The sequence below is a fragment of the Platalea leucorodia genome (assembly GCF_965183815.1).
Source record: "Platalea leucorodia genome assembly, chromosome: 2".
NCBI classification, from domain to species: Eukaryota; Metazoa; Chordata; class Aves; order Pelecaniformes; family Threskiornithidae; genus Platalea; species Platalea leucorodia.
Genome location: NC_138824.1, coordinates 130,303,400 through 130,327,676, shown reverse-complemented (window position 1 = coordinate 130,327,676; position 24,277 = coordinate 130,303,400). Strand labels below are relative to the sequence as shown.

General features: G+C 45.5%; 1 protein-coding gene across 1 annotated transcript in view; it reads right to left on the bottom strand.

The window, feature by feature from the left end:
- The window catches only part of LOC309604512 (antigen WC1.1-like), a 31,676-nt gene extending 16,630 nt beyond the window's left edge, over positions 1-15,046 (bottom strand). The window contains exons 1-4 of the mRNA XM_082337903.1: positions 14,924-15,046; positions 3,892-4,206; positions 2,042-2,350; positions 143-457 (exon numbers count right to left, since the gene is read on the bottom strand). Coding sequence (XP_082194029.1) covers positions 143-457; positions 2,042-2,350; positions 3,892-4,206; positions 14,924-15,002 — 1,018 coding nt within the window. The 5' untranslated portion in view covers positions 15,003-15,046. The remainder of the gene's footprint in view (positions 1-142; positions 458-2,041; positions 2,351-3,891; positions 4,207-14,923) is intronic.
- Between the last annotated feature and the right edge of the window lie 9,231 nt (positions 15,047-24,277).

The following is a 24,277-nucleotide window of genomic DNA, read 5'->3' as shown; positions in this document are numbered from 1 at the left end:
GCAGCCTCAACTCCTAGAAATGCCTGTAGCAGCAGACAAAAGACAGAGCTTGGCTCCACAGACACCCTCTGGATTTTGGGTCCACATTTTTCCTCAAAGAAGGAGTTTTTCACTTCTCCTCTTAGACCTTTCCACTGCTCACCTGAACATACCACGCGAGCGTCTTTTCCAGCAGGGCATTCATCATGACCTAGCACAGTCACAGGACAGTCTCTCAGGTGTGAGCCATTCTTCTTGCAGCTGAATGTGCCGTTCCAGACAGATCCATTTCCTTTCCCGAAGGACTGCCCACCTGGTATCAGTAGGGCAACTCCACAGTCCAGCTGCTGGCAGAGGGCATTGGCAGCTGGTAAATCCCACAGGTAGTCACACAGGGTTCCCCATGTGCCTCCATGAAGAAGCTCTACTCTCCCTGAACATGTGGTACTGCCATTTGCCAGCCTGTACCCACCATAGCCTGCAGGAAGAATAAGGAACTTAGCGGTTACCTTTTTTTTTTTTTTTTTTTGTGCTATTGCACTGAAAATTGTAAGAGAGATCTAGCTGTGAGGAACTAGCTGCAAGGAACTAGCACTCACTATGTTGCAGGTTACTGGGAAGCACGTTAGAGCAGGATGCTCGTAAGCCAGCTCTGGAAAAAAAAGTCTTTGCTGTCCATGTGTAGCCTGCACTACACGACTAAAAGTCTTTTGACTCTTTAAGTTCAGTCTCTCCTCCTCTGCTCTGCTCTCTCCTCCCCCCACAATACTGCTGTTACCTTGCAACATCTTTTCTTGTAGAGGCAGTTCCAACATTGACTTGCATTTGGAGCATGTGAGAAATGAGTAGGAGCTACTAGTAGCACTCTTTCAGTAGCTCACATATTACCCAGCAAGCAGAAACAGCAGTGTGCAATTCTCAACTTTCATCCATGCCACAGCATAAGGCTCTGAACACAACAGGCCATGCCCATCAGCGTATTCACAACAATTTAAGTGCAGCATGGGTAGGGCTGTAGTGTCTTACTGCCAGCCCCATGCAGTCCTTCTGTCTTCTCACACTGTTACTTCTTACCCCTGCCTGGTCCTTGCATCATACTCATGAGACCTGGGTTTCTGCTCTGAGCTGTGACTCTTGCAAGATGGAGGCAGGAGCCAAGACCCGTCAGTTACTGATACCTTAACTGGTCCGTTTGGCTGCCACAGCTCCCCAGCCAGTGCTGGGATCACCATGGCCGGTGGGACAGTGTCCAAGGCAGTCTTGCAACAGACTGCAGCCCTTTGAGTGGGAACTGGACATGAACTGCAGGCCTTTCTAGGCTTGTTTTGTGACAAGGTGTTGCCAACAGCTCTGCCCCATGTTCAGTTTACCCCTTTTGATTTCTGCCTTCAGGAAAAAAGTTGTGTTTGCTGGGTCTAATCATCACTTTTGTAGTGGGTGGCAATGTGTTAGGTGTATTTAGAGCCCCCAGCAACCTTGACTGTATGGAGTTCTTAAATAATGTTACCTGGCAGTCACAACTAAAGTCATCCAGGCCTCTGACATTTTTTTCTTTTTTTTTTTTTTTAAATAACTTAAATTTGTAACTTGTGCCTCCTTTGACCTTTTGGAGGTATTGTACCTCTCCCAGTTTTATAATTAACAGAAGTGCCAGGGACTAACATATGCCCTGGCAGCACAGAAAATAAATTCATTTCTCCATGTTCCTGCTTGCCTGCTCTGGCCATCTTTCCTTTTATGTATATGAGAAAGACATGGAAGAAATTCTCAGCACTATTGAGTGCATAAAAGAAATTAGAGCCCTTTTGAGATCCGCATCCCTGGTGCAGAATTGAACTGGTTAGAACAGCCCATGTTAAATGCAGACTCTCAGGAGAGTGAATGAGAGATTGTGGGGCTGCTCTTTACTTCCTGGCCTTCCCTGGATGGCTCAAGGCATGACAGGGGAAACACCCAAGAACCCTGAGGACCACAGAAATGTACAGAGGCTCTGAACTGTGGGTTGACAGGAAGAAGACATATAGGACACATGTAAATTACGTCCATCAAACCAAAGCCTCACCTGAACATACAACAGTGGCATCATGAGAGCATGTCTTAGTATGGCGCAGCGTCCTGGGACAGTGTGCAAGGTGAGTCTCATTCCCTGCACAATGAAACTCTTCTTGCCAGATCAGTTTATGGCTGTCTCCAAAGTGAGTTCCTTTCAAGATAGCCACAGCCTGGCCACACTGTAACTCATTACATATAACAGAGGCAGTTTTGAAATCAATGTGTGAAAAACAGACCGTAGACCAAGTTTCTCCTTGCTTTACTTTCAGATCTCCTGAGCAGGCAGTATCCCCTCCAGTCAGACGCAGCCCAGAGAAACCTGGAAAAAAACCCCAAGAAATCCAGCATCAAGGGTTGGTTGTACTGACCTAATTTAATAACTCCCATACCTTCATGGGCAAGACACATGTCACTTCTCTGTGGACCACTGACACTTTGGCAATAACCGTTGTGGCAATTCCTGTATGCCACTGACGAGAGAAAATGGTGTGTGGGAATGCTTATTTCTTAGTATGGGAAAATACTAAATCCTTGGGAAGCTACAGAAGGAGGGAAGTTTTGAACATTTGCCAATGCTTGAGAAGTAGCAATCCCCAAATAAATAAATAAATAAATATACATTTACTAGTGTGGGTCCTCGAGACTTTGTTATTCAAATCAGTAGGAAGCTGAAGCACCCCAGAAAGAGCAAAGGGGAAATGTTGCGCCCAACTTCAGAAAAGGCTAAAAAGCCAGTCTGGAGATCTACAGGCTTTTCATCCTCACTTTGGTACCTGGGAAAAACATGGAGTGAGCCCTCCTGGAACACACTTCTGGGCACAAAAAGGTGAATGGGAAGAGTCAGCGTGGATTTACCAAGGGTAAATCATGCCTGCGTGACCTTACTACTTTCTCTGATAAAAGTGACTGGATTTGTGGATGAGGGGAGACCAGCACGTGTCATTTACCTCACATTTAGCAAGGCCTTTGACACTGTCTTGCACAATATTCTTGTGTCCAAACTAGGATGTTACAGTCTGGGTGGGTGGACAACTACATGGTTAAAAAGCTGATTGGATAGTCAGGCTCAGAGAGTAGTGATTAGTGGTTTCCACTCTACCTGGGGGCTGGCAACAAGTGGAACACCACTTGTTGGGTCTTTCCTGGGACCTGTTCTGTTCAGCATCTTTGCCAACAACCTGGAGGAGGTGATGGAGTGCACTCCTACCAATTAGGGGGGTAGGGGAAGATAACCCCAAGGGCAGAGCTGCCATTCAGAGGGACCTAGACGGACTGTATTAATGGGCTGACAGGAATCCTATAAAAAGGACAAATGTGAAGTCCTGAAGCTGAAAAGGAAAAAAACCTCTTGCAGTAGTACTTTATCCAAAGAGCAAAACCAAGCACATCTTGAAGAGGAAGGCAGCCAAACAGACATGGGATTTGTTTGCCATTGCAGACTGTCCTGTCTTAGCTTACATGGAGGTCTGGAAAAGAGGGGCAGTCGTATGGCCTAACATAGCATTTTCTTGCTTCTCCATCTATACCTGCTGTTTTAGCCCCCATTCCTGGTCAAAGGCAAGTTTAGTACTGCTCTCCTGTTGCCTGGGAGAGCTGTGGGAGAAACAAATAGTGTTTCTTTTTCTGTTCTGTGTCATTTACTATGTCTACTTCCATTCTATGTCATTGCTGTGCCCCGGCAAAGAAGACATACACTTGTAGTCTGCAGAAGACTTAATGCTGGCGCAACTTGCTTTGGCTGAGCAGAGGCCATGGAGAAAGTGTTACCTCTGTACAGTACTTGGCTTTATCCAGCTAGGACAAAGTTTGATCTCAGCCTTGTAGCATTTTTCTACTATACAAAGTTGGATGACTTCTTACCTGAGCAGATCACTCCAGTATCAAAGTAATGAGGGCAGGTAAAAGCATCCCATCCTGGATGTGAGCAGTTCCAGAGCGCGGGTTCGTCACCACGGCAATCAACTCGATACAACCACGTTGGTCCAGATCCTTCTCCAAAAGGAGCTCGATTGAGGGCCTTAACAGCAGATCCGCATTGTAGTTGCTTACAAACAACCTCAGCATCTTCTATGGTCCAGTCACCATCGCACACAGTTCCCCACTTCTCCTCATGTTTTACTTCCACTCTCCCAGAGCAGGGGACAGTTCCATTTGACAGCCTCAATTCATCAGCACCTTCATACACAGAGACAGAGCAAGGTTATGGAAAGGACAGTGCCTAATCATGATTATCTATTGCAGACGGTTAATGAGAGTATTATTATTCTTAATTTACTCTTAAATCAGACTTACTTCGTTCACCTTTCTAAATACTCCAACTGAAATTTTTGTGCAGGGAGTTAGGTCCGTATTTACAAATTTGAGTTAACCATACTGCTAAAATGTAAGTTATTTCTAATGACAGGTGAGCTTTCTCTTCTTCTGACCTATCAGGGCTGGGAAATGCTGAGTAATGTCCCTGCTGTGTGATTCACAAAGGCTTCAACAGAAACTCCTCCTTTCTCTTTGTTGTTCTGCCATAATGATATCCAGCCGAAAATGTTTACTGGGCACCGCTTTCTTCATTCCTGTGTTCAGAATGGTGTGAAGAAGCAATTTCCGTTGTATTGCTTTACAGTGTTGGACTGCTACTATAGATGCTTCAAAGATTATACAGTAGCTTAGCACAGAGACTTAAAGGTTAGAAAACACAGGGAGAATTTTGTTACATTCAAATGCAGGAATGATGGTGGGACACAGAAGCAGTCCTTAGGAAGCCAAGCTACACAAAGGTCTGCTAGTACTCAAGAAACACAGGGGAACAGGCCCGAGTCTGTGTCTTACACAGACACGGTAAACACGGGAAAAACTGAAATAGGTAGCCTAAGATGTAGTGACACATAAAGAAAAAAAGTGGACTTGTTCAGGAATTGTCTCAAGTTTTTTTTCCCAGTCAGAAATTTTAAGGTAACAGTTTTGGAACATCTTTTCATAAAAAAGATGCTTTACTTGCAGAAAGGTTCATATCTGCTTGAGTAAAAAGCATACACAGAATCACAGAATCATAGAACATGTTGACTTAATATTTTGAATTGACATAGACAATGATTTTCTGTAGATGTTTGTGAAACAAAAAAAAAACGCCAAACCTTCTGCCAAATTCCATCACAGTCACTGTTGTAATTAAACAGCAACACGGATGGCATTCATTTGTTGGGTTATGTGATAGAAAGCTTGTCTCCACATACAAAGGACAACAGAGGAGCAATGGCAGGTGGGAGAAGCCCAATAATCCAGTCAAGGCCCTGCCCTGCCCCCTTCTAGTGCTCTCCCAGCAGAGCGATCAGCCCCATAGTCCAGGTGTGAAACCCATCAGATGAATCAACATGAGGGCTTTCCGTGTCACTTTAGAGACTGAGGGGGTTACTGCCTAGAGGGTATTGGACACTTTATAGGATGCAAGAGAAGAGCATCTTGGAATTGCACAACACTTATTATGGGATATTTAGGAAAGGAATCAAAGGTGGGGAAAGGGAGGAATCAAGGATGTTTGGGTAGGAGCAAGTGTGGGAAAATAGGTGGGTAAGTGGATAAAAGGACCGTAGTCAATGGGCACAAACTGAAACACAGGAGTTTCCATCTGAACATCAGGAAACACTTTTTTACCATGAGGATGACTGAGCACTGGAACAGGTTACTCAGGGAGGCTGTGAAGTTGGCTTCCTTGGAGATATTCAAAAGCCATCTGGACATGGTCCTGACAACCAGCTCTAGGTAGCCCTGCTTGAGCAAGGAGGTTGCACCAGATGACCTCCAGAGGTCCTTTCCACCCTCAACCATTCTGTGATTCTGTGAAAAGCAGCCAGTTGTGGGTAAGCAGGCTTCTAGTCAGTATGCTTGTCTGGCTATGCCTTGCACCTAATCAGCACTGTCCGTTTTATCTTGTTATTAAAACCTATTTCTAACTGATTCCCTGGGTGAGGTGGCTTTATTTGGTGTGCATGTGTCTGTATGGAGTTCTAAGTGCCAGCAACTGGAGCTGGACCACAGGTCGTAAAAGCACGTGTCTTTGGTGCTGTACTGGTTTTGACTGGGATAGAGTTACATTTCTTCATAGTAGCTTGCATGGGGCTATGTTTTGGATTTGTCATGAAAACAGTGTTGATAACACAGGGATGTTTTAGTTATTGCTGAGCCCCAGAAGTTGGGAGGGGACACAGCTGGGACAGCTGACGCCAGATGACCAAAGGGATAGTCCATGCCGTATAACATTGTGCTCAGCAGTAAAACCTGGGGGAAGAAGGAGGAAGGGGGGATGTTCAGAGTTATGGCATTTGTCTTCCCAAATAACTGTATAGGCGTGATGGAGCCCTGCTTTCCTGGAGATGGCTGAACACCTGCCTGATGATGGGATGTAGTGAATGAATTTCTTGTTTTGCTTTGCTTGCATGTACAGATTTTGCTTTACCTATTAAACTGTCTTTATCTCAACCCACAAGTTTCTCTCACTTTTACCCTTCCGAATCTCTCCCCCATCTGTGACTGTTCACTCAACTCCTGCTCAGATTTTGGCTAACCCAGTTCATGCTAAGGCCTGATGTATGCTGAGAGCAGCGCCATTAGGTCAAAGGGAGAGCACCATGTGGGTGGGACAGATGCCCAGAAGGAGCTAAAGGGCCATTATGCAGCCATTATCACCTGCAGAGTGCTGGCTCCTGCAGCCATTGCCTTTTGTCTGGCAGTTTCTTCAGAATCTGTGAACGTATGGAAATGGTATAGAGCAAACTTCGGAGCTGGAAGGTATAAAACATCAATTTACCCAAAAAGCCTTTGAATCGGATGCAACAGCAGCCGGACTGCTGAGGCGTTCGTGCTTCCCTGTGTGATACTGGGGATGCCCGCAGCATGAAGGAGAAGGAAGGATGAGCACTCGCACCATCGGCTAGGTAACTAATTCCGTTTTTTTTTTTCTCATAAGTGCATGAATTAAGAGTTACGGGTTATAAGTTATGAAACCTTATGAGCTGAATCAGTGAATTCACATGACAAGCTAGTCTGGGCAAAGGGGAAATAGAAACCTCCTTTCAGGCAGTTGTAGAGAGCAATAAGGTCACCCCTCAGCCTCCTCTTCTCCAGACTAAACAACCCCAACTCCCTTAGCCGCTCCTCACCAGACTTGTGCTCCAGACCCTTCACCAACTTCGTTGCCTTTGGACACACTCCAGCACCTCCATGTCCTTCTTGGAGTGAGGGGCCCAACACTGAACACAGCACTCGAGGTGTGGCCTCACCAGTGCCCAGTACAGGGGCACTATCACCTCCCTGGTCCTGCTGGCCACACTGTTCCTGATGCAAGCCAGGATGCTATTGGCCTTCTTGGCCACCTGAGCACACTGCTGGCTCATGTTCAGCCGCTGTCAACCAACACCCCCAGGTCCTTGTCTGCCAAGCAGCTCTCCAGCCACTCCTCCCCACGCCTGTAGCGTTGCCTGGGGTTGTTGTGCCCCAAGTGCAGGACCCGGCACTGAGCCTTGCTGAATCTCATACAGTTGGCCCTGGCCCATCAATCCAGCCTGTCCAGGTCCCTCTATAGGGCCTTCCTGCCCTCCAGCAGATCGACACTTCCACCCAACTTGGTGTCATCTGCAAACTTACTGAGGGTGCACTCGATCCCCACATCCAGGTCATCAATGAAGATATTGAACAGGACCAGCCCCAACACTGAGCCCTGGGGACACCACTCGTGACCGGCCGCCAACTGGATTTGACTCCGTTCACCACCACTCTCTGGCATCGGCCGTCCAGCCAGTTTTTAACCCAGCGCAGGGTGCACTTATCCAAGCCGTGAGCAGTCAGTTTCTCTAGGAGAATGCTGTGGGAGACAGTGTCAAAGGCCTTACTAAAGTCCAAGTAGACAACATCCACAGTCTTCCCCTCATCCACTAAGCGGGTCACCTTGTCATAGAAGGAGACCAGGTTAGTGAAGCAGGACCTCCCTTTCATAAACCCATGCTGCCTGGGCCTGATCCCCTGGTTGCCCCACATGTGCTGCGTAATGGCACTCAAGATGATCTGTTCCATGACCTTCCCCGGCACTGAGGTCAGGCTGACAGGCCTGTAGTTCCCCGGATCCTCATTCCAACCCTTCTTGTAGAGGGACATCACATTTGCTAGGTTCCAGTCATCTGGGACCTCCCTGGTTGACCAGGACTGCTGATAAATGATGGAGAGTGGCTTGGCAAGTTCCTCTGCCACCTCCCTCAGTATCCTCGGGTGGATCTCGTCTGGCCCCATGGACTTGTGAACATCCAGGTGGAGGAGCAGGTTGGTGACTGCCACCTCTTCAACAACTGGGACTTCATTCTGCATCCTATCTCCAACTCCCAGCTCAGGGGCCTGAAAACCCTGAGGATGACCAGCCTGTCTATTAAAGAATGAGGCAAAAAAAGCATTAAGTACCTCAGCCTTCTCCTCATCCTTCGTGGCAAAGTTACCTTCTGCATCCAACAAAGGAGGGAGATTCTCCCTGGCCCTCCTTTTGTCACCAATATATTTATAAAAACATTTTTTGTTATCTTTAACGGTGGTGGCCAGCTTAAGTTCCAGCTGGGCCTTCGCCTTTCTAATCTTCTCCCTGCATAACCTCACAACGTCCTTGTAGTCCTCCTGAGTCACCTGCCCCTTCTTCCAAAGGTGGTAAACTCTCCTTTTTGTCCTGAGTTCCAGCCAAATCTCTCTGTTCAGCCAGGCCGGTCTTCTGCCCCGCCTGCTCAACTTACGGCACATGGGGACGGCCTGCTCCTGTGCCTTTGAGACTTCCTTCTTGAATAACATCCAGCCTTCCTGGACTCCTTTGCCCTTCAGGACTGCCTGCCAAGGGACTCTGTTAACCAGACTCCTAAACAATCCAAAGTCTGCCCTTCTAAAGTTCAGGGTAGCAGTTTTGCTGACCCCCTTCCTTACTTCTCCAAGAATTGAAAACCTTATCATGTCACGGTCGCTGAGCCCAAGACAGCCTCCGACCACCACATCACTCACCAGGCCCTCTGTTTGTAAACCACAGGTCCAGCGGGGCACCTCCCCTGGTCGGCTCACTTACCAGCGACCCCCTGTTGTTGTGTTTGTTTATTGTATTTCTTAATAAGCTCCTAAAATAAAGTTTAATTCACAGAGTACGTTGTCCTGTAAATTTGAGGGATCCAAATGGGCTGTGACACCCATCCCACCGGGGGAGAGGAAGCGAGCAGCTCTGTGGTGCCTAGCTGCCTACTGGTGTTAAACCACAACAGATGCCAGCAACTGGAGTGAGTGAGGGTACCGCATATCAGTGTGTGATCGCTAGCGAATATCAAGCTGGACTAGCCAGGGAGTTAATTGGCCTGGGAGCCAAGTATACGTGTGTGTCTGGGAGTGAGGTAACTGGAGAAGTTGGCCACCAGAGGGAGCAGAGGGTCCAGGCCAACTACTGGAGAGATGGTAAGGTCAGGGGGTCAACTCAAAGACCCATTTGAATGTGAGTCAATGCATGAGGCAACTACAGAGACTGAGGATCCAGGACCAGATACTGGATGGGCCGAGTGTCTGGAGGAGTCCAAATTGTATGTATTTGCATAGTTCCCACTGATAGACTTCTATTCTGTTCAGTCAGAGAGGAAAACAGAATCACAGAATGGTTTGGGTTGGAAGGGACCTTAAAGATCAGCTAGTTCCAATCCCTCTGCCATGGGTAGGGACATCTTTCACTAGATCAGGTTGCTCAAAGCCCCATCCAACCTGACCTTGAACATTTCCAGGGATGGGGCATCCACAGCTTCTCTGGGCAACCTGTTCCAGTACCTCACCACCCTCATAGTAAAGAATTTCTTCCTTATATCTAATCTAAATCTCCCCTCTTTCAGTTTAAATCCATTGCCACTTGTCCTGTCACTACAGGCCGTGGTTAAAAGTCTCTTTCCATCTTTCTTATAAGCCCCCTTTAAGTATTGACTAGCCACAAGGAGGTGTCTCCAGAGCCTTCTCTTCTCCAGGCTAAACAACCCCAACTCTCTCAGCCTTTCCTCATAGGAGAGATGTTCCATCCTTCTCATCATTTTGTGGCTCTCCTCTGGACCCACTCTAACAGGTCTATGTCTGTCTTCTGCTGGAGACCCCACAGCTGGATGCAGTACTCCAGGTGGGGTCTCACAAGAGCAGAGTGGAGGGGCAGAATTGCATACCTCGACCTGCTGGCCACGCTTCTTTTTATGCATGCCTTGCATGTGATTGGCTTTCTGGGCTGTGAGCGCACATTGCCATCTCATGTCCAATTTGTCCCCCACCAGTATCCCCAAGTCCTTCTGCCCAGGGCTGCTCTCAGGCCATTCATCCCCCAGTTTGTGCTGATCCTGGTGATTGCTCCGAGCCAGGTGCAGGACCTTGCACTTGGCCTGGTTGAACTTCATGAGGTGAGGTTCATATTTGCCCATTTCTCAAGCCTCTCAAGGTCCCTCTGAATGGCATCCCTTCCCTCAAGTGTATCAACAGCACCACTCAGCTTGGTGTCATTCGCAAACTTGCTGAGGGTGCACTCGATCCCACTATCTATGTCATTAATTAGGGCACTGAACAGTACCAATTCTGGTATGGACTCCTGAGGGACACTACTTGTTACTAATCTCTGTTTGGATGTGGCCATCCAGCCAATTTCTTATTCATTGAATAGGCTAGCCATCAAACCCATATATCTCTAATTTAATGACAAGAATGTTGTGCAGGACCATGTCAAAGGCCTTACAGAAGTTAAGTGACATCAGTTGCTCCTGATAAGGCCATTGGTGCTGTTTGTGTTTGTGTCACTGTTGCATGTTTCTGTCTGTGTGGCCAGCGACGTACGGGGGGGCTGTGTGTGCACACATCTGTATATCAATGTATGTGCGTTACATATGTGTGTGCCTATTGGGACTACAAGTTCGCCTCTCTACCAGTTGGACCTCAGGAAATAGAGCTGTAACTGCCTTGTCTCTTATCACACTAGCAGTTTCAGCAACCCCTGCACAAGAAAGGTTTTTAAGAAGGATTTTATCAAGCAGTAATCAGACATTTAAGCATTGATAACATGAGAAAGATACACGCCTTAAACCTTGGGATACAGGCCAACCTTGAAATGAAGACAGGTATGTAATTATTTGCTGGATATAAATGCTCAATTGAATTACACATAGAATATTGAAATATTTGAAAGGAATTTTATGTTTCAGAGGAAAGGAAGCTCTGCAGCTTTTGTGATGGAACTAAGAAGCCTGGGGCACTTTTTAAAAATTTAAGTCTGCCCCTTGACAACTAAATAATTCTCTACTCATCATGTTCATCTGTTAACCGTTGCGGTGGGCTCATGCGCCCCTTGGAACCAAGTTGTTGGATATGAGTTTTGTGCTTCTCAGGGAGAAAACTTAAAAGGAGAAAATAGAAAAAAAATGCTAGTTTGGCGTTACTGAACCATGTGAATTGAAAGCCACTGGTGTCTAGAGCATGAACGAGGACATGACAAAATGGGTGGAAAATCAAATGGTAGAAAAACACATGCAGGACCTTGCTATTTCCAGGTTAAGGACAAACTACAAGCTAAGTGCACACAAGAATCAGGAAGAGCTTGGCCACCACATGTAAGACTTGTCTTCAATTTGGTCAGATTTGAATTTCAGCATGTTATGGAACAGGTAAATCCCTGAAGAGGGTTGGCAACTTCTTTTGGGGCCTGAAGGATCATTCAGATTGACCACATAGCTAGAGAACGTTTACAGGACAGTCATGTGAGAACCCTAGTAACTTTGGTCCCAAATTAGCACTGTTTCAAAACCTGACACATGGAAAATTAAAGCAAACATCTATAGGACAGGTTTGATCCAATTGTCAGTCCCCTGAGTGCACTAATAATCCTTAATGGCCTTGACCTTCCCTACCTGGGGTCTCTGCCCACCCACTCTGCCAGTGGGCCCAGGCTTCCATTTAAGCACAGGCCTGGACCTTCTGTCCCTGCCTGAGCTACACTGCAGGTGCATTTGTGTTCAACTCAGGCGCAGTCGTACCTGGCCATGGGCCCTATTGATCTGCGCTCTGAGCCACAGACTGACTTCTCAGCTTGACCTTGGACCTGCCTCATCACCATGAACTTGCCTGATGATCTGAGGCAAATTGGCAAGAAGAGCTGAACCCAGCTACCACCCCTATGTCTGTCCTGCTTGCCTCTCTTGGGTACTGCGGGGCAGGACCCTGGCTGGTGAGGCCACCGCCCTGCCAGACGTGTTATCGCAGCTGGAGCAGCTGGCCCTTGCTGTACCCTCATATCAGCTCTACAGCTCATGACTCATAGGAGTCACCTCCCCAAAGGTGACACAGTTAGCTAAGACAGATGCAATTTTTAGTGAGTAAGACTGCACTGGAAGCAAGAAAGGTATCAGAACCTGACCAGGTACCAAGAGAAACCTGCAGTACTCATTATGACCCAGCACTGGGCAGCGATGTGAACAGAAAACAGTGCAGCTGCACACATCTTGCTAATAGTCCAGAAAGACACCGCTCAGAGATCATCTCCCATCAACGATGGTATTTGATAAGCAACAAAAGAGAATTAATTTGCACTAAGAGCCTTGGGTTTTTCAGTAAGAGTTTTCAGAACAATCTGGTGTGGAAAATACCACCCTCCCTCTCTTCCTCAAAAGACAGAGGTGTTCCTACATATCACACTGCTCATTGTCATTTGAGATTGTGAAATAAGAATATATAATTTTTCTTTGCATTTGAAAACAAATCTAATTCCTCTCTCTGTTCCCTGTCAGTGTTAGACCATGGACTGATGTTAATGCAGCCACTTCCTTCAGTAACTAACCAGCGTTTCATTTCTCATTCCAGAGTAAACTGCTGGCAGTAGTCAACTAAAAGGCAATTTTGCCTCCTTCTCTATGTGGTCTGTAGCCTGATTCTTCCCTGCTTCATCAGACACAGACAATATAGCTTTGACACATGATCACCTCTCATACATAAGCAAAGGTTTTACCTCTTTGCTAACACTGCTGGACTTCCTCACAATTTCCTGCCTACCATTTAGATTCAGAAACACAAAAAGATTAAGGGAGATTATTCAAGAGACTGACAACTAATAACTTCCAAAACCTACTTTTTCTGCAATCTGTCCTCTCTCCTCAAATTTCCTGAGAAAGTCTCTCACATACATAGCACAAGTCTCTGATAACTACAAAATCCCTTTGTACTTGCAACATGTTGTCTCAGAAGGAGTATAATCTTTCTGTAATAAGTCTTTTAAGACTCTTCTGAAAGATGTTCTGGAGAACAACCCAGTTTGTATGAAGAACATAGTCCAAAAAAGAGTTTTCTCAGCTAAAAATATATACATTTAAAAGAGAAATAATTTCTAAGAAAGGTTAAATTCATAATACATTATTAAAGGAACAAGATAACCTATTTCCATTATCCATATCCAGGAATAAAACAAACAGCTCCTCACTTGACTGACCTCTCTGCACTTGAATTTTTAAATAATCCAGTATCTGATGTTTTCAACACATGACAGCATGCAAGACTGGATGCAGAGGTAGGCATAACCCAATCAACAGATTTAAATATTTCCTAAACAAAACTATAATTTTCTGCAATCAATCTTATGTGAAATTTTTATGATACCTACAGGCACACTCTTTTGTATTTTCTCACACTCCGTATGTCCCACAAGTGCCTTCATTGAATTCAGTGGTACTAGTCAGGGTGAGGTTCTGCTTGGATAAGAAGATGTCAGATTTTGGCTTGCTCCAGCTGAAGACCTGGTTCCCCTCATAGGCCAGGGATGAGGATGAGCCATGCATCCCTGTACCCAGACCCTAAGTGGAGGTTTTCAGCACACGTGTGCTGCCTTGGTCGCAGGCTGCCTGCTCAGTCCCTGATGGCCATGCCTCCCAGACTGCCTGCACGCTGCACCCTCCCAGGGGACTAACAGGGGACTGCGGCAGCGTGGGGAGTGCAAGTACCACCAGGGCAGAGATGTGGATCGTAGTGCTGGTGATGGCGTCAAGGTAAAGCTACTCTTGTCTGCATCTGCCACTGAGTCACTCTGGTACTATTCCCTGTTATTAAGAAGTTGGCAGAAAACTCATTTCTACAGTACTGCTCAGCTGACACTCAAACATTGCTACGAAGATGCCTAAATACAAATATTTAATATTGTTCTTCACACTCTGCACAGAAAGGCCTGTGCCTCCTCTTCCCATCCACTTGAACTGTGACTCCATTCACACAACTGGTGAGAACCTTTAAGACTAGGGCCACGCTACATCAAAGTATCAACCATGAAGTCTTGTTCTCATCATATGGGGATGCGACTACCAGTCGCAATGCCATAGTGCCACCTCCTTGTGTATAGAGACAAAAATGGGGATTCCAAAATCTGGCTCTCACCATCAGCTTCAAGCATGTACACATAGCTCTAGAAGAGCGGGGAGACAAATGGCGATAAGCTTCAGATATACAGGACAACTGAGGGGACGGTATGTTACGCAGCCAAACTCTGCTGGACACACAGAACACAGCAACATCATTTTAACTGGTGTTGAAAAAAGACCTGGAGTTATTCATTCTGTCTACACAGAGTTCAACAGGGGAGGCAAGACGGTCGTAAGAATACCCAGCTGGTTTCCATTACAGCTTGGCTGTTTACTAAACTTGGACTTGAATTCCTATGAGAATGGCCAGTCGCTGATGTCTGAGTAAAACAGGATCACCAAGGAGACTGAATCAAAGACAGAAATGTATTTAAGCACCTTCTTGACACTTTGTCTTACAGGTTGATGGAATAAAAACCTATTTGTTTTGAATTTACATTCTTTTCCTATCTCACTGCCTTATGTAAAATAAAGTATGTACTTACCCAGGGAGACCTGAATGGAGAGGAGAAGCAGCCACAACACTGAAGTAGAAAGAGGTCCTTTTGTTGCCATCCTGATCATGGACAGATGAAACTTCACTCTCTGTTAGGTGCTGCCTAGACCAAACTCTGCATGGGCTTCTCTGTGTCTACAAATGACTACAAAGGAGGAAATATATAGATTCACATGCTAGCATGAACTACATGAAAGAACCAATAGAAATATTGTTCACCTTTTTAGACATTATCAACAGATTAATCTCAAATCTGAAAGAACCAAAACCTCCAATAAAATGTGAAAATTGTGCCTGTGACCATATATGAAGTATGATTGCGCTTCTGATGTCATCATCAGTATTGTCTTGTTTTACTACGGGACCAACATCGGTGGTACAAGCAGAGCAGTACGCAAAACGGTTATTTCTCACCTGACAAAGCAATGTGAAAGTGCGGAACATTGGTCATTTTATGAATCACTTTGGAAGAGAAAAAGCTAAAGAAAATCCCTAAATTTGTAGCTCATCTATCTCCTTGGGAGCAGTTGTACTCTCACTGTGAAATCAACAGCAGTGGTGTTTATCACTAGCGGTAGCTCTGCGAGTAAAAAAATGACACCCGCTCTGTCTTTGAGGCCAGTGCTGCTCAGGGTTTCCTTATTCGGTCAAAACTTGAGAACCGTATGGGCAGAAGCTCTTGAAAGGCCATCTTCCTTAGGATGCGAATTATAGGACTTCCTGTTTCCTCTGCTGAGTTTCTTTTTGTTTCAGGTTATGTATGACCATTGCTGGTAGTTCTGCTCACTCTCATTCACTCCAGAATGATGAATTTAGGGAAATAAAAGCTGCTGTTAAACAAACTGTGGCTACTTGACTCATTCCTGGCAACTGGAACAAGTTGCAGAGTGCTATCTGTTTACACTAGTCTGAACACACAATCCTCTTTATGGCACTGACACACATGCTCTCTTTGTCTGATGGCAGCTATCTGGTGTTTATCCAGAATCCCAAGTTCAGTGACATCCAAGCTGTTAGGTCCTTAGTACAGCAACAAGCTCTGCAACCTCTTCCCCTTCTGACTGGGCTTTGACTGCCTGTTCAAGGTGTGTAGCAGCAGTGTAACCTTGGGTCAGACTCCTGTGGAAAGAGCTGCATGAGGAAGAGCAGAGAGAAGTCTGGCCAGAGGCTGCCCATTCTTTGCTCAGTAGCTACTCAGGAGCTCAGACACTTGCTTGTGGTCTCTGCTAGAGCTATATGGCAGCCAGACTTGGGTCTGGCCATGAACTTTGCTGATACTGACCCTGATCTGCTGACTTGACTTTATGGCTTGATCTTGGACCTACCACCTTATTATAGTCTTGTTTGGATTGCTTGGACTGCTGACTTAACCTGGCTGCAGTCACTGGACCTATTCTGTTGTTCTTGTTCAGGTACTATGGGACCATACCCCTTGGTGAGGATTCTGCCTCATGCCTGGCTTGCTGTCACCTCCAGTTCCTGGCTGACCTTCCCTCGCAGGGGGAGTACCAGGTACATGCCAGCACCCATGGATATTAGAACTCCAGAATTCTCAGCTGGGGAGAAGCTGGTACTCTCCTTTTCTTCTCTTTCCCATTGCAGACAAGGATGTAATCAGGATCAGTATTCACTTGGGTCGGGACTGGCAGCATGGATTCCCTGTGCCCAATGGACATGAGGGCTTACCTAAAAACCACAGTCCCCATGATGACTTTAACAAGTCCTGAATATGTCTGGTGACACCAGGATGTGCTTATAGTCAAATGACCAGGAGAAGACATCTATTCAAGGACAAGTTCAATGGCAACATGACATCATGTCTGTCATCCAGCCTTATCCATCTAGCAATTTTTGTGAAAGACCTTAAGGGTATCTTCTCACTAGACTTGGATACAGAATGTTCCTATATGGAAAAGTAACCCATCAGTTACCATTGCACAGCCCATCATAACTGTTGGTATTCTTTGTCTGGGTAGAGGGGCATTCTGGGACACCATCTATGATCAAATAGCAGAAGAAAAACCAGCACCATCTCCACTAAGCACAAACATCTTGGTCTACATATCCAGAAGTTCTGCTCTTTCCTCAGATGGATGAAACACTTCCTTCTTCTCTGAGGAATCCACCTACCCTCCTGCCCCTCCTCCCCCAGTCAAACTGTCTCCCTTGTATCTTGTATTTGTCTTTAAAGCAGAGCTCATCTGTCATAAACTGAGTACCTGTTTGGAAAAGATTCTCTGCCATCAGTTTCATGCCTCTAGAGGTCCATTCCCCCCTTTTCAGAAGTATTCCCTGATGCTTTCCACACTGTATTCCCACTGTTGGACCTCTCCTCCACAAGGAATTGGTCATGACAGCAGAAATCTGTAATGGGGCAAAGAGGGGGAACTGAGAGTTTGAAACAGAAGTGGCTGATAGCAGGTCATCAAATGCGTCTAGTGGACTAGGAATGACTTCAAGACTTATGAAGAAACATTGAAATATATTTACTTTAGGTTTAGCTTTCCCAGTGTGAATATATATTTCTGAATTCTTGGTGCTCTTTTTTTGCCTTCAGATGAGTTTCTGGGACTTCTGGATGATTTGTGTCACTTGTGAAGGTTCTTGCAGAATTGGCTTCCCCACCAGAAAGCCTAGGAAGATGGACAAAAAACAACCCTTATGGTCTGGAGGCATGCAACAGCATGTGTTGGGGACAAGACTCAGCCTTGTGTGCTTGAGAATAAGCTTTACAACTCTGTAACTAAAAATCATGTTGCATATGGAGTTGCAGGTACACTGATTAGCACACACCCTTGGACAGGAAGATGTAACAGGTGTTGGTGTCTAGAATCTGAAAGAGGTAGAAGACCCTCACATGAGCCCTAATAAACTATGAAATTTTGCAGCCAATAGCTAGATTGCATGAGAATGCAGGAAGAAAATAAAGAGAGAATTTCCTGTGCTGCATGAGAAGCATCATACTAGTATCAATTGCCTGACTTCCCTACTATACATTCTGAGAGCAGAATGAAGTATATTTCTTCACAGAAATGAAAATGGGCTCTGGGGATACTGGTTGACACGTGCTTCAAGACATACTGCTCCCCAAGCAGCACTTTCTTCCAGGGGCTCCTGGTGTCACCTCTAGGGGTACCTTCTGGCTAAGGATTACTTCTTGATTCTTGTGCAAGAAAAATCTGGTGTTGATTCAGTTTTCCTTACTGGGATGAGCAAAAATTAAGAGGTGGGCAGAGCCCACTCTTCTCCAGCTTGCAAGGAAGGAAGAAGAAAAGTAGATATGGGGCAGGGCTCCAATCTGGTTAGAGCACAGAGTGAAGCTTTGTTGTTCTTGGGATCTGTGCATATATAGTAGATACTTACCTTCCTGCAAAATGGGCACACATGGTGGGAGCAGCCCAATAAATAGCCCACTGTTTCATAAGGAAATCTCCAGTATCATAGGTATAGTGAGAGATTAGTAGGGTAGAAGAGAGGGTTCTCTCTTCTCTTCTGATGCTCCTTAGTTCTGCCACTTTGCATTTGCAAAGAAATGTAGCATAGGGAACCGACACACATAAGGATGTTCTCGCAACATGGCTTTGAAGCAGGCTGCATGGGTACCACCCATGGGTTGTGCAGCGAAAGCAGTTGGAAGACTCATGTGGCAGGACCCCACAGCTGAGAGGTGTGTAGGGACTGTTTTCACACAGACTCACCTAAGGCAGCTCATGGAGACAGTGGGGCTTTCATCTCCTGGTGCAAACAACGAAGGATGTGGTTAGAGGCTTATCTCATTTTTGAAGCAATCAGCACAAGTACTGTCTATAGTGCTAAGTAAAAGTTGGTCAGGGACTGATTCCTGGGCCCAGTGTCAAGTGGCACAGACTGACTTGCACCCGCACTTCACAGGATTAATTCCCTCTATGTCGTATTTCCCTTGAAGTGTGCCAAAGCAAAGCTAGAGACTGAACCAGCACCTGAGCCATGGACAGAGGTTAAGTGCTTGAGTTTGCTTGCTTATTGTGCAGTGTAGGGGTACCCACAGAGTCCCTCCCATCTCTCTCTCCTGCAGCTGAAGAGCTCCCTGATCTTCTTGACACCTGCCAGTATTCATCCCCATGGCAGCATGGGGGATCCCTCCCCATGCACATGAAGATGAGTTATATAGAGCAGGAAGTCAGCAAGAAAAGTCCTTTCTTGTTGTCTGTAAAAAACTTTCTAAAAGAGTTTTCAGGACCTGGCAGTACTGAGCTCTCTAGTGGGAGATCTCTTAGGAAGCAGTTGTAGTGGAGATGGCTAAGACGACCCCTTAGCAAGCTCGGTGCTGGATCACCTGGACTACAAAGGAGCCTTTGCAGGATTCCAGGCATGCACATTGGTGCAGGGTAGGTAACAAAGGAGGCAGTACAGCCCTTTTAGAGGATGGGAAAGGAAACATGGAAAAGAAAACATTTGTTAGAGACCGTCTTCTGAGAAACAGTGGTGAAGCAGAGAAAGTCATAGAGGGACGTGAGAGAATTGGAATGGATACCTCAGCTCTACTGACACAGGACTGTGGTACAACTGTCCAGCAGGTAGACACAGGGAATCTATGGGGACAGGAGATCCAGGACATCAGCAGATCTGCAGGTCGCAAAAAGCTTGGTGTCTCCATCTTTACCACTGGCAGGTTTGATGTCTGCATACCAAGAAGCCCTCCTGTCACAAGCTGCTTCAAGCTCTACCTCAGAGCATTTCAAGAGAGCTAAACCACCATTTCTGAAGCTCCTGCTGCCAGAAGCTTTGGTAGTGAGAAAGCAACAGAGATGCCTCAGCTCTAGGCACACCAGTACTAGACCTTGCTGAACCTTTCACACATCAAACCCAGTGGCAGCCTCAGCAGAAATTCAGGAGAGGAACTTTCTCTCAAAAGCAAAGGTGAGCTGCTAGGCCTGCCATTTGCAATTTCCTAACTATTTCTGCAGAGGAGCACCTAGGTCTTGCCAGCGGTGCCATAACCAAAGGGATAGCCTGAGAGTGGCTCAAGGCACAGCAATGGCAGCAGGTGGTGACAAGGGAGAACGGACAGGCATCATCTCCCTCAGAAGTGCCTGGTCTCTCTTGCAGCACCTGAACTCATGCCAGCTGTCTCACTGAGATCCACACATTTGGATTGCAGTGGGGTGAGAGAAATGCTGCTCCTCCAGACAGTGGCTTAGGCCAATGGTATCTAGAAGATAAGTGGGGACATGATGAAAAGAAGGCTTGCCGTCTTTTTTGCCTATGCCAACCTGCAGCCTCATCAGAACTGATCTGATGTCCCCTGAAGGAAATATTAAGTGAAACCAGTTGAGGGATTGATGGAAAGGTCCAATGCAATCACAGGGGCTGACAAGCGGAGTGGTATGGCAGCACTGCAGAGACAGGACAGTATGAAAGACAGATGCACATTGATTTCCTTGGAGGTCTTACCCACTGCTGCAATACAGAAAAGGACCCTCTTCTCATATATCTGTGAAGGTTGCCAAAGCAGGTTAGGACACTACCTGTACTAATACATACATATTTTCTTGCATGTATAATTATGTTATGTTTTATGGATCAGATCATCTTGAGTATCATCACACGGCATATACGGCAGGAGTGTTGATCTGCTGGAGGGCAGGAAGGCCCTACAGAGGGATCTGGCCAGGCTGGATTGTTGGGCCCAGGCCAACTGTGTGAGGGTCAACAAGGCTCAGTGCTGGGTCCTGCACTTGGGGCACAACAACCCCATGCAACACTACAGGCTGGGGGAAGAACGCCTGGAAAGCTGCCCGGTGGAAAAGGACCTGGGGGTGTTGGTCGCCAGCCGGCTGAGTATGAGCCAGCAGTGTGCCCAGGTGGCCAAGAAGGCCAATAGCATCCTGGCTTGCATCAGGAATAGTGTGGCCAGCAGGACCAGGGAGGTGATGGTGCCCCTGTACTGGGCACTGGTGAGGCTGCACCTCGAATCCTGTGTTCAGTTTTGGGCCCCTCACTCCAAGAAGGACATGGAGGTGCTGGACCGTGTCCAAAGACAGGCAATGAAGCTGATGAAGGGTCTAGAGAACAAATCTTTCAGTTTCTCAGAATTGGAATATTTGGGTTTTTAACTTTTCTTTTGTGTTGTGTTTTTTTTTCCTTTTCTTGATGGTAAAGAGATTTTTGAAAGGCAAGTTCCATCTCCATCTTACGTGTGCTTTCTTAAACAAATAATGAATCTCGTTTAATTCCTTCCTTTCTTAGAAGGAGCTTATGACAAGTCTTTAAATGTACAGTATATCTTTCATCCTAGTTCTTCCAGATCTCCCTTTCTGTTCAAAATATTTGGTTTATTTGAATTAGGGATACAGAAAGCTATGCTGGTTTTAACACGATGCCTGTTATTTCTGCCTGTATGTGTAGCAGAGGTGGAAGGTATGCTTTAAATATTCAAGAGGCTCTCTGTTCTCTCTGTTAGAGAGAACCCTTCGAATCTTTAGTAGTTCCCTCTTCTATAATGAGCTATATTTCCTCTTTTCTCTTAAAGCTTCTTTCCTTTTTTGCCTGCAATTGTCTGGATTGTATGTTTTGGCTATTCCTAATTTCAGGTTTTACCTCTGTTTTCTGGGTCATGTCATACCCCAGTTCTGCTGCAACATTAATCCTATCAAAACTCTGTTCCACTATGGATTTTAGGACTTGAGTTTTTGAGTTTAACTCAAAATCTTTTCTGTTATGAGGGTCTGGGTTTTTTTGTTCTTCTCATGAGGAAGACACACTTGTGATACCAACAGCCCTTTGTGTTATCTCTCAGACTGTTCTTCTGGGGAAATATTTTTAAAAGCAGACCTGTTACCATTCCATATAGAAGAAAAGTACTTTTTGGAAGATAAAATGGTCAAGATGATAGTCTACTGAAACAAGCACGGTGTTCCCTTAAGACAGTGGGAGGAGTAATCTGGGCTGGTGATGCAAAGTTAGGATACACTAACAGTACCAAGGAGGAAGGAGATAACTTGAGGATGAGGGTAAGGTGATTGGATGAAACACATTACTGCAGAAAAGGAAGAAAAATGCCAAGATCTTGTCATTCTGTAATCAATGAACAGGAGCCGTATCATTATAAAAAAAGGCAAATGCAATTCTAGGCTGTATCAGTTGAGAATTTGCAGTACAGATAGAGGAATATTAAGATCACTCTACAGAGTATTTTTTACAGTAAATAATTTTGCTCATGTATAGCCAAAATGATGTACTGGAGTTGGAACAATACAAAGAAGGCCTTCAAGGATGATCAGAGGAATACAAAGTCCATCTTACAGTCAAAGGGTGATGAAGAGACTAACAAAAAATGCCAGTCTAACAAAACAAACTTCTAAGAATTTTTGGACAGGTTAACACTAACCGGAACAAGGACTCTACAATGTGAAGAAAAGTACAAAGTTGCTGTGAAGACATGTAAGACTGGATGTCACAAGGAGGCTTCTAACAGTTAGAAAAATGAGGTCCTGGAATAAGCTTCCAATAAAAACAGTAACAGAAAGAAACTTTTCTAGTAATGGCCAAGGTCATAGTCACTGAAAGGAATTACTGGGCATGTTTTCTTTGGTTAACACAAGTGTAGACTTGATGACTGAGGTGGTCCCCTTAAATCCCTTGCCCCATAATTCAGGAATTACCACAATAGACCTTCTGTATAAATCATACTTTTGCTGTAAACACATAGAGAATATATAGTGCAAGATGTGGTAGAGCTACAAACTCTTCTGTTTCCTGGAACTATCCAGAGAAGTAAATCTGAATACGAAGAAAAGATTGCTGTAGAGTAGACAAAAAGACCATACTTGATAGCGACCACGTAGCATTTTCACCTGGTAGTTGACAATGGACTCTCCCCTGTGGACATGCAAAACCTCAGATTTCACTACGCTGTGACCAACATAATGCAAGGGAGGCAGGTCAGTGAAGGGGGAATGAGCAGTATTAATGGAATATTTATTGGTCAAGTGAGGTACAGACGGGACTCAGGGAGACAACCACTGATGAGCCTGTGCTAATCCTAGAGTCAAGCAAGGACAGAATGGTTTCATGAGTAGAACTGTAAATTTTCCTGATAGGTGTTCAAGTCAGGGGAGAAAAAGATCGCAATCAGTGTTTGTTAGATCACCTTTTACTAGTTAAACTGCTAATAGAATCAAGTTGTTATTATTAATAGCAGATAACTATTCACACAGTATGCTCAATTATTGCCTCACACTCAGACACTCACTGACAGTTACCTGTTTAGAGCAAGATCTGGGAGGCCCATCCCAGAAGCAAAGGGTTGTCATGCTGGGGGCTTCTAGCTGAGCTCAGAAAGATCCTTTAGGGCCCATTTTTCAGCAGGTGTGTATATAATTCTGTTATCTTTTTACATAGAATCACTGGATCCTAGGATGTGGTCTAAGTTATTCAACACACTGTTGATATTGTTGTGTACTGGTGGCCCTGACAGACTTGAGGTTCTTCATGTTTTGAGTTTTTCTGCTCTTGTGGATCCACAGGACTAAGAGTCTCCAGACCTTATGTATTCTTGGGAGGCTTTTACATGCTGCCTCTCAGCACCTGCCCATCCTTTCCATGATCTGATTTCTGATTACTGTTTTTCCATTCACACACATAGGCACTTCTCATTCATGCAAATTCACCCAATACAGGCTTTTATGACAGAAATGCAGTACCTGAGCTGATCCATAAGCCAGCATGTGTCCCACAAGACACTCTCCCATCCCATGATTTCAGCTTGCAGCAGTAATTTTTACCTGCAGTCCCTTTGGACACAGTTCTCTTGTATCTATGCAAAATTTATACCTTATGGTCGCTGCACATTAAAACTTCAAACTTTAAAATATGTCACTCACTGCACCATAACTAAGAGGCAAACAGCTCTTGCCTGTTTGTTTTAATTCCCTCTACCATGTGCTGACCCAGTGTTTCGCCTCAAATGACAGGAACTGTATCCCTATGGAGCTCTATTTTCCATACGTTTGACTCCAGGGGCCCACAGTTTTCCCATTAAAATTGGTAGAGTGCAGCAAATCTTTGTAATTTGTCGGTCTCCACCCAGCACAGCAAGACAGCGTTCCAGTGACTGTCGTCCTGCAGCTACTTTTGCTGCCCCTTGGCTGCTTATCCCTGTCAGCCTCTCTAGCATGCTAAAGGTAGGCAGGTGAAGGAGCTACTGCCCCAACACTGTGGCAACTGTTGCTCTGTAGTGTTCAGGAAGAGCTGCTGTACTCTCTGCTTACCAGACAGTGCCATCAGTAAGGGCTTCTGGTAAGCTTTCAAACTACTAGTCTTACAGGTAGAAATAAATTCTTAAATATTTGTCCTTCTGTGC